The sequence below is a fragment of the Dama dama genome, chromosome 15 (assembly GCF_033118175.1).
Source record: "Dama dama isolate Ldn47 chromosome 15, ASM3311817v1, whole genome shotgun sequence".
Lineage (NCBI taxonomy): Eukaryota > Metazoa > Chordata > Mammalia > Artiodactyla > Cervidae > Dama > Dama dama.
Window position 1 is genome coordinate 79,150,299 of NC_083695.1, and position 18,158 is coordinate 79,168,456.

The 18,158-nt window shown below is 44.2% G+C and overlaps 1 protein-coding gene across 8 annotated transcripts in view; it reads left to right on the forward strand.

Moving 5' to 3' along the window:
• Window positions 1-18,158, forward strand: part of VTI1A (vesicle transport through interaction with t-SNAREs 1A) — a 368,978-nt gene that overhangs the window by 310,470 nt on the left and 40,350 nt on the right. For 2 of the 8 annotated variants that reach the window (XM_061162653.1, XM_061162656.1), the window contains one exon: window positions 9,431-9,575. The exons of the other annotated variants lie outside the window; for them this stretch is intronic. In XM_061162653.1, the coding sequence (XP_061018636.1) occupies window positions 9,431-9,560 (130 nt within the window). In that variant the 3' untranslated portion in view covers window positions 9,561-9,575. Of the gene's footprint in view, window positions 1-9,430; window positions 9,576-18,158 lie in introns of those variants that run through there. 8 annotated transcript variants of the gene reach the window in all.

Here is an 18,158-nt window from a genome sequence, read left to right on the forward strand (position 1 = left end):
TCCTGGCTATGGCAGGGGAGCTGGGGCATCCGATTGGTAGAAATGCATCCTTGGTTGGAAGCCAAGTTAAGCTAAGGTGGGAGGGAAAGATAAGCCTAAGGAAATGCTGATGCAGAGAGGTGTGACTGGAGAAACACCAGCCCCCTTCAGGACTGGAGAGCCAGCTTGAACTTTAATTCCTGGTTTGATCAAGGTAGTGTAAAATGGACCCCAAAGGTCTTTAGATGGAAAACTAGGTTTTAGGTTTCACATATTAGCTGTAGTTAAAGCCAAATGTTCATTCCACTCAAATTGTGTGGGTGGATCACTTTCCTCCCACTGTTGAAGTATCGTGTTTTTAGCTGCTAATAAACTTAATAGAATCCATTTCTTATTTCCCCTAGTGTATTAAGTCCATTCACATGCACTGCTGAACCAACGCTTAGTGACACTGTGTTAGAAAGTATTTTTGTTGGAAACAGACAACGGACACAGTTCAGCTGCAAAACACGTCTCAAAAAGGCTTCTTTTCTCCAGTCTCAAGCTTGCAAAAAGTCATTTGAATTCAGGGATTCCTCCCAGTCAACCAGAACACCTACACAAAGTAGGAAAGAATTTTGTTTTATTGATTCAAGAAGCAGATTCAAAGAAACTGCCTGCTTCTCTACACCCACAGAAGCTCCCACCTGTCAATTTCCCACCCCTACCCCCAATTCTCATTGCCACAAATAGCCCCAGGTTTTCTCACTGTCCCAACACTCCAAGGCCACCCAGAGAAGAAGAGTCAGGGTGCATTTCCAGGGTCCAGACAACCCCATCTCTTCTCAGTGAAAGGTGCTCAGTCGTGTCCAACTCTCTGTAACCCCATGGACTGTAGAGTCCATGGAATTCCCCAGGCCAGAATTCTGGAGTGGGCAGCCTTTCCCTTCTCCAGGGGATCTTTCCAACCCAGGGATTGAACCCAGGTCTCCCACATTGCAGGCGGATTCTTTACCAGCTGAATCACAAGGGAAGCCCAAGAATACTGGAGTGGGTAGCGTATCGCTCCTCCAGAGGATCTTCCCAACCCAGGAATCAAACCGGGGTCTCATGCACTGCAGGCGTATTCTTTGCCAGCTGAGTTATGAGGGAAGCACTCTCTTCTCAGAGTGCTTGGTGATTGAAGGTGAGTTCTGTAACCTAACAAAACAGAGAAATGGACGTGGAGAGCAGTGTAGGGAATACTGGAGTCTTCTAAGCCTGGATTGAAAAGAAACAAATAAAAAAGGGGGATCATGAAGCTATAGATATAGACAAGGAAAATACGCAGAAGTTCTCAGGGACACATGGAATTCAAGGAGGTAGACATAGACATTTGACAGTTTCAATCATTCTATCCTAAAATTTCAAAACGTGATATCAAGACGACCAGGATGCTTTATGGCGTGTTGGTTATCAGTAAGTGTGTGCTGGGACACGGATCGAGATGAGATTTTAAGAAAATACATAAAGTTGGGAACAATCCAGATGTTTGTCAGTCCATGATATTGATTAAGTTCCCATTTGATTTAAGAATGCAAAAGTAGGACACAACACTGTCCCTTGTCGGTCCTGCTCTATTTTGGTAACTGGTAAACCCACATCCTGAATCGGGCTTCCCTGGTGGCTCAGGCAGTAAAGAGTCCACCTGCAGTGAAGGAGACCCAGGTTCAATCCCTGGGTCAGGACGATCCCCAGGAGAAGGAAAGAGCAACCCACTGCAGTGTTCTTGCCTGGAGAGTAACGTGAACAGAGGAGCCAGGTGGGCTACAGTTAACAGGGTCACAAAGAGTCACTTGACTTAGTGACTAAACAACAACAAAACCCATTTCACCTGTGAGCATAAATTTTCCTCGTACCCAGGTTTATGTATACCAGGACTGTAAGTCTTGAGGAATCTGCTACTTTTTTTTACTAAGTGATTGTGAGATCTTTGCTCTGCTAGAAAATTATGCCACGCCCATGTTTGCTGAAGTGATCACCCTTGATTGTGTGGGGCTTCTCTCTGTTAAAAACCCAGATCTACCAATAAGATCTGTTTTAATTTTGGCTTAACAGCTTTCAGATTACTCCTCAAGACTGTATTGTCAGGCTTTTGTACAAACAAGGAGCTTACACAAAACTTCCATTATAGTGGTGGCTTGAGGGTGAAGGGGGGCAGCCTTGTTTGGTTGATTGAGTTATGATTGTGTAGGGAACAAATAAAGGCTTTCTTTCCTTAAACATAACGGTTATGTCTTACTCTCCCTAATAATGCCACATATTCTTTGGAAAAATATTTACACAGCCTGACATTATTCTTAATGTCAGTGCAATGTGTTAACCTCTAAGTTGAAATCCAGTTTTAATCCTATAAGCTAGAAAAATAAGTTCGATTCTGCACAATTGAGTTTTGAAACTGTTGATTCTGTTGCTTTATTTATTACCATGGATGGTTGGTTGGTCTCTCCCTTCTCCCTCCCCCTTTTTCTCTCCTCCTCCCCCGCCTCAGCCCTTCTCCCTCCTTCCTCTTCATCCTTCATCTTTGCTCTCTTTCTCTCCATATGTATATATGAATTAAATTGATTACATATATTCATGTATATAGTTCTCTACAAGTGTGTGTCTACACATGTAACAATTTCATTCATGCTGCACGGAACTATCTTACTTCCTTCTCTGGGAATCTACTCTCTGTGATCTCAGTAAACCCTTTTACAAAGAACTGATTTACTGCAGGCCTGGACAGTATTTATACTTTTTCCTGCCTTCCTCCCCAAAGAAGTTAAATGGCTTTTCTTTGACAGTTGTTACCCTAGGTGCATCACAGTTTTACTGACCAGATTTTATTTAAAGTCTCTTATAAAGAAAAAGGGTTGAAAAGTTTGGGTGCTGGGTAGGTTATGTGATTTCAGCTGAGGGGTAGCCCACCACGGCTAGTGTGGATCCGGCAGGGCTCATTTCACGTGGCTTTAAGGGCTGCAGGCACGTTCTCTGTAGTTAGGCTCACAAGGGCGGTAGAGCCTAGCATGCCACAGTCATTGATCCGGATGCAATCCAGCTGCAAGGTGTAATAGCAGTGGCCAAAAAAGAACCAAAAGGCGAAATCAGAGACGAAGTTAGACAAAGCTAGGCTGAGAACTTTTTTTTTTTCCCCCCTCGGAAACAGAAAGCCGATAGCGATCCAGAAACAGGAAGCAAAAAGATTCCTACAAATTGGGATAGGAGCCATAGTGAAAGCTTTTAAAAGTGAGTTTGCAATGACTTTGGCTCTGCATCAGGCACTGAGCACTGTTTGTCTTCTCTAAATCCATCTTTAAACATAGTTCTGCGACTGTATTTGGGCAGGAGATTTGAACTGGGATATTATAACTTCCACAGACTAATTTTAATCAGCTAACTTGGCATTTTGAAAGCACTTCAGGTCATTGTAATTATGCAAAGAATATGCAGTCATTAGCGCTCAATATACCAATTTCTCATTAATATCTACCTGGAATCAAGCTGATGAATACAAGGCTATCATTGCCTGAAAATGAACATTTTCACTTGACAGCATGGCTGCTTTTCTCTCCCGGCTGCTCTCAGAATTGACGTGAGTGCTGGGCCTGGAGAGCAGGGCCGTTTAGAGTTCAGAATCAGATCTCACACACATGAAGTGGATCGAGATATTTAAATGTTACTGATCCAGCTTATCACAGCCAAACAATCTAGGGGCAGGCTAGTTTTAAAAATTTTTTAAAAAAGGAGTCACAGCTGGAGGGCGTTGTTCATAACCTCCCACCCTTGGGCACCTCAAACTCAGACCCAGAAGCCCCTGCCACTTGGCACCAGACTCAAAAACCCATTCGTGGTGCCACTTTAGTTACTAGAGGGTGAATGACTAAGCTTGTGACCTCCTGGTAGAGTTTAAATGTACTACTGGCCTTTGCTACAAGCCTCATGTCAGAGCATGATTTTATACACCCCACCTGCACTAAAGTGATGCGGTCGAATTGAGTTCTTGCTTCTTTCCCACCTGTTTGTATTGATACTAAGAGCATGTTGCCCTGATTTGTACCTAAGAAGTGAATTGAATGGCCTGCTGGCAGGTAGGATACTGCTTCACTGAGTTATGGAACTTCAGAGCCCTGTAACTGGGAATTTTGTGCCTTATGTTGATATAAATTGTCTTTGTTTAGAAACTATCTTATGCTTAAAGCTCATCTCAATTTCAGCTCTCAGGTGTTGTTTCATAAAAATATGCCACAAGGTCATTATGTTTCTGCTTTTAACCTCTAGGCTGATGCTTTTACTCTCAATGCGTGTATGCGCCCTAAATCACTTCAGTCGTGTCCAACTCTTAGTGACCCTATGGACTGTAGTCCTCCAAGCTCTTCTGTCCATGGGTTTCTCCAGGCAAGAATACTGGAGTGGGTTGCCATGACTTCCTGCAGGGGATCTTCCCTGCCCAGGAATTGAACCTGTGTCTCCTCCATCCCCTGCATTGGCAGATGGGTTCTTTACCACTGGTGCCACCTCGTAAGCCCTTTACTCTCAATACCTCCTGCCATATTACACCAAGAACTAGATGCCAATCAGATGCCTGTGCAATGGTCTTGACACTCCCCTCAATGGTTTATTCTTCTGACACCCCGTAGCACCCTTTCTGGGAAACAACATGCTAAGAATGTGCATGTTTCCAGGGAGAGATGAAGGGAAAGATGGAAGGAGAGGTGTTTTGTTTTTTTTTTAAAGCTGCAGTTATACCTGTGAATAACCATGTCTGCAGCATCCCTGGGAGTTATTGAATCGTTCCCAGTAGACCAAGGCCCAACCTGCAGCACTGGGGATACGCATGGCACCCTCAGGAATTCTTAGTTAAGGTTAGAGATTTTTCTCTTCTGTGCCAGAAATTCTTGGATGCAGTTTGCATGCATGCTATCAGTCACCAGCTACTTAATCCCAATCAGTGCCTGTAGAACTTGACGTGTCGGTCATTGTAGCCAGCTGCAGGCAATTCTTGATTGTCTCTGGGAATGGAGAAAACTTGAGGCATGGTTGATCCAAAACGGTGAATAATGCAAAAGAATCCTATTTTGAGAATTATCTTTTGTTGGTTTTGTTTTTATAAAACTGTTTTACCTTCCCAGCTATACTTTGCTTAAGCTAAACTTGGTGTTTAAAATGTTATATTCTAAGTTTTTATATTATATGGAGTAATGTATTAGAAAAGGTTAGAAAATTATAGGAGGCTTAAAAATCACACCATGAGTAACCTTTTGCCAAATATATGTCTTGACGATCTTCTCCTGCTACAAACACATATAAATAATTTTTATTTAAGTTGAACTTTTTTCACTTTATTGCAGATGGTAATCATTGTTCTGTATCAGTTAACTCATCAGCATCACCATGTTTATGGGTTGTATGGTACTTGGTGTTATGAATGTACCGCAGTTTGTTTATACACATGTCCATTGATGAATTTTTGCATTATTTTGAAATTACAGTTACTAACAGCATTCGTACATATTGTTATTGCTGTTTAGTTGCTAAGTCGTGTTTGACTCTCTGCGGCCACATGGATTGTAGCTCTTCCATCCATGGGAATTCCTAGGCAAGAATACTAGAGTGGGTGGCCGTCTCCTTCTCCAGGGGATCTTCCTGACCCAGGGACTGAGCCTACATCTCCTGCACTGGCAGGCAGATGCTTTGCCACTGAGCCACTAGGGAAGCCAATGTATATTATATTAATGTATTTAATATTTGAGGGTGTTCACTCCCATTGTTCCAGCATAATCCACACTGTTGATTTATGCCTCCCTGTCTTCAGGACCAGGACAACACGTTAGAATAGTTTCTCTCTTGTGCTTTTAATCTGACAGCTTTTACTTTGTACTCAGCACTGAGGAGGCATTTATTTTCTTTTAGGAATCGAGTGTGCAGTGAGGGTTTGCCACCCTCAAATTAAAGTTTGTCAGAGTGAGGACTTGGGGAGGCAGGATAGCCCAATGGTCAAGAGTAGGAACTCTGTGCCCAGACCATCTGGATTCAAATCCCCAGTTTGTTTAAGGGTATTCAACTCAGGAGGCCGCCTGCCTCCCTGCCTTTCTTCCTGCCTTCTTTCCTTTCTGTTTCTCTGTACCGTTCCAATTTTCTTAGTTACAATGAAAAAATAATAATTAAAAAAAAAATTGAAGATGAATGGGACATTTAACCAGCTTGTTTTAAACCCTAACTCCATATAAGACATGGTGAGATAGTGTAAAGCCCAGAACATTCTAGGCACCCAGCCCCTTCCCAGGACCCGTCTTGTCATCAGGCACCTGGGGGGTAGGGTGAGTCGAGGTGTCTGGCGATTGTTGTTTCTCTTTTGGGGCTGAATCCCGCAGAGCAGTGGTACACAGGGCAGCTGTCGAATGTCTGGTAGGATGAGGATGTGGTCTCTTTTGTGCCATGAGCCATGAGGTCCTTGTGTCACAAGAGCATGACACGTGTCGCTTCCCCCCTTGCATCCTGGTCCCTTTCCTGGGACTTCTGGGCCCCCGCCTCCTCCTCCACCCCAAACTCTGTGACAGGTGACCTCCAGGACAAGCCAGGCCTCCCTCAGCCTCTCTCTGTCCCTACACAAGGGCTTCCACATCCTATTTTGACCTGCAGTGGCTCACAGCTCCCTGCAGATATTTGAAAAGAGAATGAAGTGATTTCCATAATTAAAACAAATTGCTTGACGAGTGTGAGACTCCATTGTTGTGCTCTAATGGAATGATTTAGACACTTTGTGAGACGTGGGGCAGTGCGGGGGAAGCTGTTCTCCCACCCTGGAAATGTAATCACAGCTCCACAAAGCTCTTTCTGGAGAGACTTAGGGTGGTTAGAGCAGGATGCGGTTGTTGTCTCTGGGAGAAAAGACCAAAACAGAAGACCCTTAACTTTGCAAGTCTTGCCTGCTCAGCTTTAAGCATATGATGTAATTCGTGGAGCCACTACTGAAGCCGGAGGGGGCATTTGGTATTCACACACTGACCAGCTCCCAGCTTACCCCCTCAGTGGGGATTTTTTGCTTTTTTTTGTTGTTGTTGTTGCATGTTTTCACCCTCTACCTCTGTCTCTTCAGGTTCTCTGGTGCCACTGAGCAAACGTCTTTAAAACCACATTAGGATTTCAGATTTCTTATGTGCTCAGTCATGTCTGACTCTTTGTGAACCTTTGAACTGTAGCTCACCAGGCTCCTCCGTCCATGGGATTTCCAAGCCAAAAATACTGCGGTGGGTTTCCATTTCCTCCTACAGGGGCTATTTCTCACTGAGGGATGGAACCTGTGGCTCCTGTGTCTCCTGCATTGAAGGCAGATTCTTTACCTACTGAGCCATCAGGGAAGCCCCTTTAGGATTTCAGATTAAAGGAGACCAAAGATGACTAGAAAACTAGATGACAATGCTATGTGTGATCCTTGACTGAATTTGGGAACAGGGGTGTCATCCGTAAAGAACATTATTAGGACAAGTGGCAGAATTGACGTGCAGACTGTGAATTTGATGTTAGTATTATTTCATTGCTAAACTTCTGATTTTGGTCAATGTGTTATGATAATAAAGTGGCATCATGTTTGCACCCGATTCTCAGATGGTTTCCAGTGAGATAGGCATTTATGCAAAGAGAGAGAGTGGTAAAATGTGTGAAGCAAAATTACAACAACCAGTAAATCTGGTAAAGGATGCAAGGGCTCACTGTATTATTCTTGCAACTTTTCTGTTAAGTTTGGAAGTATTTCCAAATAAGAAGTTAAAAACGAAAAAGCCAGTCATGTTAAGAAGTAATTCTGGCCTGACAGAATTGTCAGGGCCGACAATTACTCATTTCTTAAAAGAAAAACTGGGAGGAGTAGAAAAGAAAAGAAAAAATGCATGATTCAAGTTTCTGTGTGAATTAGGGAGAGCTAAAATTTGCAATTAATTATATCCACAAGTTAGATGGAAATCCAGCTCACCACCACAGCTCTGCTGAATTTAGAACTCAGAACCCAAGCCTTGCCTCTGCCCCATACAAAGTGCTGCCATCTGGTGGGGGGCGGGGGGTGGCGCTCATTGTAAGGTGATCACTAACCAGGAAGTGAACCCTTCATGTGCATGGAAGGACTTGTACTTCCTCTGATGGTGTCAGGGAGACTTTGTCATTTAATTTACAAATCTTTTTGTCTCCCATTCTCATAAGGAAGAAAACCAGTTGACTTGGAATCCAGGTTCATTTGGGATGTTAGATGAAATCATGGAATTTCTCCATCTTCAAGTCTTTAGCAAGTTAGACTTGCCAACAATAGCCTCCTAGTTTATATCCAGATGTATCCCGCACCTATCCTTGAGTTGTTGCTCTTGAGCAAGGTAGAGCAGTGTAAGGGTTAAATGCCCTCCAGGTGTCTCATTTAGGTTCTAGTGTAGGTGTGGTGTCAAGTAGGGAGAACCCAAGTGGTATTCACGGGGGGTTTTCTTGCTTAGTGATGTTGGCACCCATCTCCCTATCCTGTAGCTCTGCATGGCATTTGGAAAGGTACATGGGCAGGTCCAGGTGGCTCACCCCTCTTTTACTTTCCCATTGGAACATGACAACGCTTAGGGAATACCTGTGAGAGCAAGTAGGAAAACCTGGGAAACAATCCAGTTCAAAGGTGTCAGATTCAGATGCCCATGGGACCAGGTAGATACCGCAGCTGAGCGAAATAAGCCAGATGTGTGCGTGCTAAGTCTCTTCAGTCGTGTCTGACTCTTTGTGAACCCATCAGGCTCCTCTGTCCATGGGATTCTCCAGGCAAAAATAGTGGAGTGGGTTGCCATGCCCTTTTCCAGCGGAACTTCCCTACCCCAGGATCGAACCCATATCCCTTATGGCTTCTGCATTGGCAGGTGGGTTCTTTACCGCTAGTGCCACCTGGGAAGCCCAAAACAAGCCAGGTGGTGATAGCCAAAACTGGAGCATGAGCGTCCTATTGCAGAAGCTTCTCAGAACCCACTGCACTGCTTTTGTGGGGGAGTGTGGGCCTGCTGGGGCTTCTCAGGTGGCACTAGTGGTTAAGAACCTGCCTGCCAATCCAGGAGACATAAGAGACATGGGTTTGATCTCTGGGGTCAGGAAGATCCCCAGGAGGAGGGCACGCAACCCACTCCAGTATTCTTGCCTGGAGAATCCCATGGATAGAGGAGCCTGGTGGGCTACAGTCCATAGGGTCACAAAGAGTCGGACATGCCTGAAGCAACTTAGCATGCATGGGCTTGCTGACATCAGCCCTTCCAACTTTTCCAGAATGCCTGATTTCTGGATTAAACATCTCCCTGTTCATTAATGTTGGCAAGAAATTGTTTTGAAAAATAAAAAACCAACACATCTGGCTGGTGGTATCTGGCCATAGACTGCCAGTTGGCAACTCTGATCTAGTCCAGCCCGCCTCTATTACATATTGAATAATTATATTCCACAGTTATTGGATGCCGACAGGGTGCTGGACCCAGAGAGGGCAAGTGATGGGCCTGCAGTCACACTGCCAGTTAATGGCAGAGGTAAGCATTGCATCAGGGCATTCAAGTTGTTTAGCAAGTGCTCCAGTTTGACGTTAAAAACAAAAATTTGGCTAAAAGATGCAGCCTCATGGACAAGAGTAATTAATTCCAAACTTTTTTTCAGTAAAATTAATTCCATCATTAAATGTCATAATATCCTACTTCTGTCTCAAGTTTATAGAAATACCTCCTTAAAATCCACTGTATTTCTTCCTAACCACAAGTAAACTGGTTTTCAGAAACAAATAGGTGTAAAGATGGGGTACAGAGTGTCAGCTACCACAGCTATGGGGGAAAAAAGTAACCTCTACTTACCCCCCAACCCCCTCACACACACATACCCCATTTAAAATTATTTGTTTTAGAAATAAACAGGTTGGATAGGATCGTTTCTGGCTCGTCCAGGGAACACTTTGGAATGGAGAAAGGAGAGGCCTTCCAGATTCCCCAGGCCCCAGGGGTGGGGTGGGGTGGGGGAAGAGCCTCCATGAACACACTGGCCCCCCTTTCCAGTGCCATGTCCCACATTCTGATGTAACTCAGGCTCACATGTGCCTGGATTCTGGAATCAGAGAACCTTGACTTCAAAAATTCACAACCTGCCGCTTATTAGCTATGAGACCTTGGATGACTTACCTAAACTCCTTCTATTTCTTCATGTTTCTTTGTTTGGTTTTGGTCTTGCTCTGCAGCATGTGGGATCTTAGTTCCTCGACCAAGGATGGAACCTTCGCCCCCTGCGGTGGTAGTGTGGAGTCCTTTGGACCGCCAGGGAAGACACTCTTCATGTTTCAATGGAGATAAGAATGGTGCCTGGGCTTCCCTGCTGGCTCAGTGGTAAAGAATCTGCCTGCCGATGCAGGAGACGCAGGTTCAGTCCCTGGGTTGAGAAGATCCCCCAGAGAAGGGACTGGAAACCCACTCCGGGATTCTTGCTTAGAGAATCTCTATGGACAGAGGAGCCTAGTGGGCTACAGTTAATGGGGGGTGTTGCAAAATTGTCAGACACGACTTAGCAGCTAAATAGAGACAACATATAGAATGGTCCCCTATCTTGGAGAGCAGTTAAAGAACTGAATGGGGGAAATTCTGCCCAGCACTTAACATGGAACTGGGCATGTGCAGTTCTCACCACTGTTGCTCCTCCTGTGACGAATGAATGAGGCAGACTGTGAAGTGGGCAGCTGAGATGGGTGTGTGTGGGAAAGTTTGCCCACCACACAGCAGAGCAGCCGCGCCACAGGAGCAGCTCCTAAAACAGTCGTGGTTTGGGTTGCTTCAGGGGGGCTGGGTAGAGTTTTATATAGACATAATTCATGTGCCCTTCAGTTCACCCATTTAAAGGATGTAATTTAATGGTTTTTAGACTCTTCACAGATTTGTACAAACATCGTCACAGTAGATTTCAGACCATCGTCATCAACTCAAAAAGAAACCCCAGAACGTGTAGCCAATCCTCCTATCCCCTCAGCCCCAGGCCACCACTAATCCACTTTCTCTATAGGTTTACCTATTCTGGACATTTCGTATAAATGGAATCATATAATATGTGAGCCTTTGTGGCTGGCTTCTTTCACTTAGCTTAATGTTCTCAAGGTTTATCCAGCTTGTAGTATGTATCAGAGCGCCATTCCTTTTTAAGGACAAATAGCATAGCACATTTTATTTAGCCATGCATCAGTTGATGGGCATTTGGGTTGCTTCCACATTTTAGCTACAGTGAATCATGCTGCCATGAACATTCATGTTCAAGTTTCTGTGTGGACATATGTTTTCATTTCTCTTGGGTATAAACCTAGGAGCAGAATTATTGAGTCAAATGGTAAGTCCGTGTTTAACTTAACTGTCAAACTGTTTTCCAAAGCAGCTGTACCGTGTTATGTTCCCACCAGCAGTGTATAAGGGTTTTGATTTCACCACATTCTCATCAACACTTGTTTTTATCTGCCTTTTAGCTTCTCGCCGTACTCATGAGTGTGAAGTGGTATCTCACTATGGTTTTGATTTGCATTTCCCTGGTGAGCATCTTTTTCTGTACTTATTAGCTTCTATCTTCTTAGCAGAAATGTCTACTCAGATTCTTTGCCCATTTTTCAATTGTGTTGTCTTTTTCTTATAGAGTTGTAAGCATTCTTTGTAAGGTCTATATACAAGTTTCCTGTCAACCATATAATTTTGCATCTTTTTCCACTCGATGGATTGTCTTTTCACTTTCTTGATCATGTCCTTTGAAGCACAAAGGTTTTTAATTTTGATAATGTACAATTTACCTATTTTCTTTTGTTGCTTTTGCTTTTGGTGTCATATTCTAAATCCAAGGTCACAAAGATTACCTCCTGTGTTTTCTTCTAAGAATTTTATAGTTTGGGCTCTGGCATTTAGGTTTCTGATCCGTTTCAGGTTAATCCTTATATATGGTGTGAGGTAAGGACCCAACTCTCTCTTTTTTTGCATGTGGATATTCAGTTATACAAGCATGTTTAAAGGAAGAGAAAGAACAGTGAAGTGATGTGGTCATCAACTAAGACACACCTCAACCCAGTCCACCTTGGAAGCCCTCTAGCCAATAGGAGCAGGATGGGAAGAATCAACTTTCACAATGGGAGAGTCACTTCAGCTACTTAGAGGCGCTAGTCTGCAAGCCATGAACTGTAACTCCAAAGCTCATAAAGTGTGCCTGTTAAGTTAATGAAATAATGACCAATAGGGTAGTGATTTAATCACCATAACTTGTACTTGTCTCTTACCTACCTGCCATCTCTGAGCCTTTGAGGCAGAAGTAGGGTATAATGGAAACAGAATTGACCTCATCGTCAAAAGACTAGAAGCTGATTCTTGGTCACCCTTGTGACTTTAGATGAGTCAATAACATCTCTGGGCCTTAGTTTTCTCATCTCTACAGTGGGCTATTGATACCAAGTTCCATATAAGTTTGATACAAAGCATGTGTGTTCACTCTCATCATACACCTAACCCCTCTTCCACTATTGATCTTACTATGTGCTAAACTATATGTCTGCTATTGTTGTTTAATCACTAAGTTATGTCTGACTCTTTTGTGACCCCATGACTGTAGCCCACCAGGTTTCTCTGTCCATGGGATTTCCCAAGCAAGAATACTGGCATAGGTTGCCATCTCCTTCTCCAAGGGATCTCACTGACCAGGGATCAAACCTGCATCTCCTGGTTGGCAGGCATATTCTCTACCACTGAGCCACCCGGGAAGCCCATTGTCTGCTACTGCAGATCTTGCAGGTCAAAATACTAGAATCCCATACAATAGGCAATTCCAGAGGCACAAACCCACCCACAAACTATGCTGTTCTACTCCTGATGCTCTTCTAAGACACTAACCCCGGGAAGTCTTAGAAAAAGAGGACAGTTGGACACACCTCAAGTCTGCTGATGGTGTACCTGAAGGTGCTCAGGCTCAACCCATCTTAGTGTTGTGAGTAGCACCCCTGGTGCCCAGCAAGAAACAGCTGATTGGAAAGAAAACTTGCAGCCATAGGATTGAGCACCCCATCCAGCAGAGCCTAAATATTGGAAAAGAGGGCCAAGAGGGATCTTCAGAATGTGAATTCTGAAGATTTTTCCCCCAGGCCTGAAATTTCTTCCAGTGATGCCCTACCCTTGGGTTAAGACACAGTATCATGGCCACATCTTACCTGGCATGGGCAGCGGAGAGCTAGTGGATGTGAAGACTCTGGGAGCAGTAAGAAGAGCTATGCCAACGTGAAGAGGTGCCATAACCCACTAGGAGACACTGGCATAAGTCATAGGATATTAGAGCTGAGAGGAAGGGCCCTTAGATCTTCTGTCCAACTCCCTCCCTTGGCTCAAAAAGACGACTGTCTCAGAGACACAGGGTGACGTGACCGAGGTGCGGCAGTGTATTGTGGTGGCAGAGCTTAGGTGCCTAGCATAACCTGCCGTTGGGTCCTGAAGCCATGGAGCCTGGAACTCCAACATTTTGATATGGAGGGTGTTGGAGAAGGTGTCTCAAAAAGACTGAGTGTTCAGGTCTGGAGATGAGAGCATCAGAGGAACAGCTCAGGAGCTATTTGGCGGTAGTGGTGGCAGGGGGTCAGAAGCATAAACAGGCTTTGAGGCAGAGGCGCAAAAGCTAGAAGTTCTCTGCTTCTCCGTTTTGACAAAGGGCCTTCCCATAAGTATGTTCTATTTCAACTGAAACTTCAAATGCCAGAAAAAGATGCTGGGACATCTGTGACCCAAGCCTGCTTCTGCCACTGACTATGGCGGGGCGGGGGGTGCTTCCCGGGACCACCATTCCCCACCTTGCACCTCCATCTGCTCATGGCATGTGAGATGGGAGTAAAGTAGGTGAACCCTGGAGGCCTGTGCATCTGACAACCTCCACGTTGAAGGCCAAGTCATGCTCGGGGTGGCAAATTAATGAACAACTTTACGGGAGTGTGTTTAGAAATAAGTTTGGGGTGATGATTTTAAGTTCAACCATTTTTGTATGCACTTATTCAAGTGATACATTTGACCTGATTAATAGAAAGTGCACCAGCCTAATGTACAATATTAGGAGATAATTGCGATGGATGAAAGTCTCTTGAGTCAATTAACTCTTATTACCTGGAAACCATTTATAAGAGGCAATAAATTATTGGGACAACACAATTAGCAGTCCCACAATAAAACGGGTTTCACGTGTGTGCCTGTAGGCGCCCCACTCCTGAGGGCCTGTCAAGTTAAAGGGTACGTGTTGGGGGGGATGGCTGTGCCCTTTTGTGTTCACAGGAGTGTGTTAACAGGCAGCAGGGCTGACATATCCCAGGCTAGACCGGGGCAATGAAATAAGCTTTCCACGCCTGGGAACAATGACGCCTGTGTCACAGCCAGTCAATGCCTGTTTCAGCGCCTTGTGCCTAATAGACTCTCACCAAGCGTTGGCCAATCTGCTGAGTGATATTTGAGGTTGAATCTTGTGATTCTGTTTAAAGACGGTTTCTAACACTCCCATCCTGGAATTTGAAAACTGAAATTGCTTAACATTTAGAAAGAGTTGTTTTTCTCCTCTCTCTTCTCTCATCAAGCTACCAGTTCTATGTAGGACAGAGTTAGAATCAAAGGAAGGTTCTATATAAGGATGCTAGAAAGTACCATTCAATACAGTAGCAAATAAGCTTCTAAAAGCCACATTCCTCTCTTACATTTGTTTTCACTCTGTGGAAGAAGGTTGTCGTGTCCCTAAGCTGGCTCAAGCTTAGTTCAAAGTGTCTCAGAACAGTCAGATCCAGGATTCCTTTCCACTGAGCCTTCACACTATTTGCTTATTAAAGTGAAGAGAACTACTCTAGAATTCTTTCACAATGATCTGAAATAACCTGACATTCACTTTGACCAACCTAGTGTTTCTATCACCTGAAGAATTTTTTCCCTCCACTGTTGCGTTACAAGCAGGATTCAAATTCCTAACAGCAGGGACGGGGTTGGGGGAGGGAACTCAACCAATCCCAGAGTACAACAATGTTAATGATCAACGTTTTATTTTTACCATGTTGACTGTTTCAACCACAAGCTTAAAGAATTATCAAGGCCAACTGCATTAGTCCAAATAAGCTGGAAATAATAGACTGACCAGAACCAGTGCTTAGAAGGCAAATTTATAAGTCGAGTAATTGGAAATGTAATAAAGAGGGAAGCAAGTCACCCTAGAATGTAGGTCTCCTGTGTGTACATCCAAGTTTGTGGGTTTTTTTTTTTTAATATCACCAGATCACTTTATGATAGTCTATCTGTGACTTCTTCAGCGGTGATAAATGTGCAATCTGATCTTTCAGAAGAATAAACAGTTCCTTGTTAATTAATTTATACAGCTGTCAGTGAAGCTTTTTCTCTCTTTGCACTGTAAGTGTTTCCCTGCCGTAGATTTTCTTGCCGTTCCTGGCAAATCTCCAGTGAGCGCCTGGGATTTATTAGGCTGACTTGGTGCAAAGTCTATTGATTGTGGCCCCGAGGGTAATAACTAAATAGAGCCAGAGCAACAAGTCAATAAGAGCATTGTTGCTGCAGCCGGCATTCGCTCGAGGAGTGAGATTGTTTTACAGCAGCCGAGGGTAATCACGGACAGATCAGTGTGTTCAGCACGCGCCGCGTGCACCGTGTTAGAGCTGAAGACTGTTTGAGAGCTTTCAGCAAGATCGCTGGAGAATCAGGGTGGGGTCCTGGGATTCTGAACCCCGTGAACGCCTTCATTACAGCTTAAAGGTCTCAACTTTAGCTTTTAACATCTGCTACAACCTCAGGGAGCCCAGGGGCAGGACTGGGGCGAGAAAGTGTAAGTACGGGCCCTGGACCTCAGCGCCTCAGCCCTAAGTGCTCTCTGTTCTGGGCCGGGTCCCAGAAGCAAGATGGTTAGGAGCCAAGAGATGCTGAAACAGCTGCTGTCTGCTGTCCATCCATCCATCCATCAGGCCGCCCATCTGATGAGATGCTAGCCAGTGGCACCATCCCCAGCTTCTCATGACCCAGAATGTGTTCAACATCCACCATCCAAACAGGAGCTGTGATGACCCCAGAGGAAGTCATATTTTTGTCATCTTCTCTCTTCCAGATCTTGAGTTGCAGTGACTTAATTTTCAGAACCATTTTCTTAAGGCTTATGACCAATCATATCTTTCAAAGCTCTTCTTTCCTCACTGGTAGAAGTTCAAAACTCCAACATTCACATATCTGGTGACTGGTATTTTTTTTTTAATTACAGAAAGCAAAATCAAAGTCCACATCAATACCAGTCTCTCCTCTGCCTTTTGAAAAATCTTTGCTATGTCTCATGGTAGAAACCCATGTCTGTGCACAGACGACTAGAAAGTCAGAAGCCAGCTTCCCGGATGTGGCTGGTGCTAACCAGCCTCTCATTCCCCCAGACCCACCATGTCCCAGTGGTGTGGGAGTCACTAGGCGGGGTGGATTTCTCAGGCCCACTGGGGAAAGCTCCGGGACCCTGGCCCACAGTCCAGGTTCTGAATTGACGGCTGACAAACAAGTGCCTTCTCTTCCCGTGAGAGGGACAGCCCTTTGTTACACAGAAGTCTGCCCTGTGAGTCTTTGACATGTAGTAGTATGGAGAGAAAGGCCATCTCTAGGGCTATATGGTTAAAAAATAAGACTTCACCAAAAGGATTTTATTCTGAATGTAAAATCTTCATGGTCAGACACTTTCCCTGATAGTCCTTGGGAACTATCACGTTTCAGTTCCATGCCTGATATTCATCCGCTAGAGACAAAAATCACCTGTGGGGAAAGGGACCATCCTGGCCCCCAGGTCATGAGCACACTGGCATTTCCATGCAGTCCCCACAGATCTCAGTTTTCTGGACATTCTGGCATTTGTCTTCTGGCCCTTTCCCAGGAAGTGCTGAAGTTATGTTAGATGTTGTGTGTTTTGCCATTTAACTTACAGAAAGAATGCTGATAGAAACAGATAGGAAGTATCTTCCCAACCCAGGGGTCAAACCCAGGTCTCCCACATTGCAGGCAGATTCTTTACCAGCTGAGCGAAAAGGGAAGCCCAAGAAAACTGGAGTGGGTTGCCTATCCCTTCTCTAGGGGATCTTTCCAACCCAGGAATTGAATTGAGGTCTCCTTCACTGCAGGTGGATTCCTTACCAACTGAGCTATCAGGGGATCCCATTGATGATAACAGGTCCCATAATAGTCTTGTTACTCACATTATGCTGGGAAAGTGACCTTTGAGATCCATGACTTGGAAGTACCAGTACTTGGATAAGTACCACCTCATTTTTAACTAATGTACCAAGGCCATCATTTCCAAGTTGTTGAATTGAAGAGCCACGGGGCTCCATAAAGGCAGGCACTTCTGAGGAGTTGTTTAGGTTCTTCTGCTGAAGCCAAGAGCCGTTCTTACCCTCAGTCATCCATTCAATGAAGGATGGTTATTGGTATGAGTGATGCCCAGATGCACCAACGTGAACCAGTGACCCACAAATAACTCCAGACCCTCACATGACCCAATCCAGATTGAAGACAGGTCTTCCACAGAATCTTTGTTTTTTTTTTAAACAAATTTCATTTTTCGGTACAGAACCGAGGTTTGGGTTTTGTTTTTTGTTTGTTTTTTCTTTTCATTCCTATTTTACTGAAAGAATCCTTGGCAAATCTATGGCATGAACTAAAACTTGGGAGGGTCTTTAAAAATTACCTGTGGGCTGAGTCACATTAGTGAAAAGTTCAGAAGCAGAAGCAATTCCAGCAGGTAGCAGTCTTTCTGAAAAAAAAAAAAAAAAAATTGTTGAGAGTTTAGTCAGTATTAACATACAACTTCTGAGCAAAGGTGAACCCCTGCTTCCTTTGCTGGGAGACCCAAGTAACTTGTTCATTGGACATATTTTGGTCCGAATGAAGAAATTTCTGTCTGATCTGCTTAGGTTCAGTCCTGAGATACAAGCATTTTTTGACAAATCAAGATGACCTAAGCGTTGAGGAGGAGCCCTGGCACTGGAAAGAAATATGCTAATCTAAGTTGATTTTTAGAATGCTTTCAGATTCTTAAAGAAGATGTTTTTGTTTGGGCGGCTGTGGAAACCTCACATTTGCCTTATCACAGCTTGAAACGGAAAGAGAGAGAACACACCAAAGAGTACACACATTTGAGCT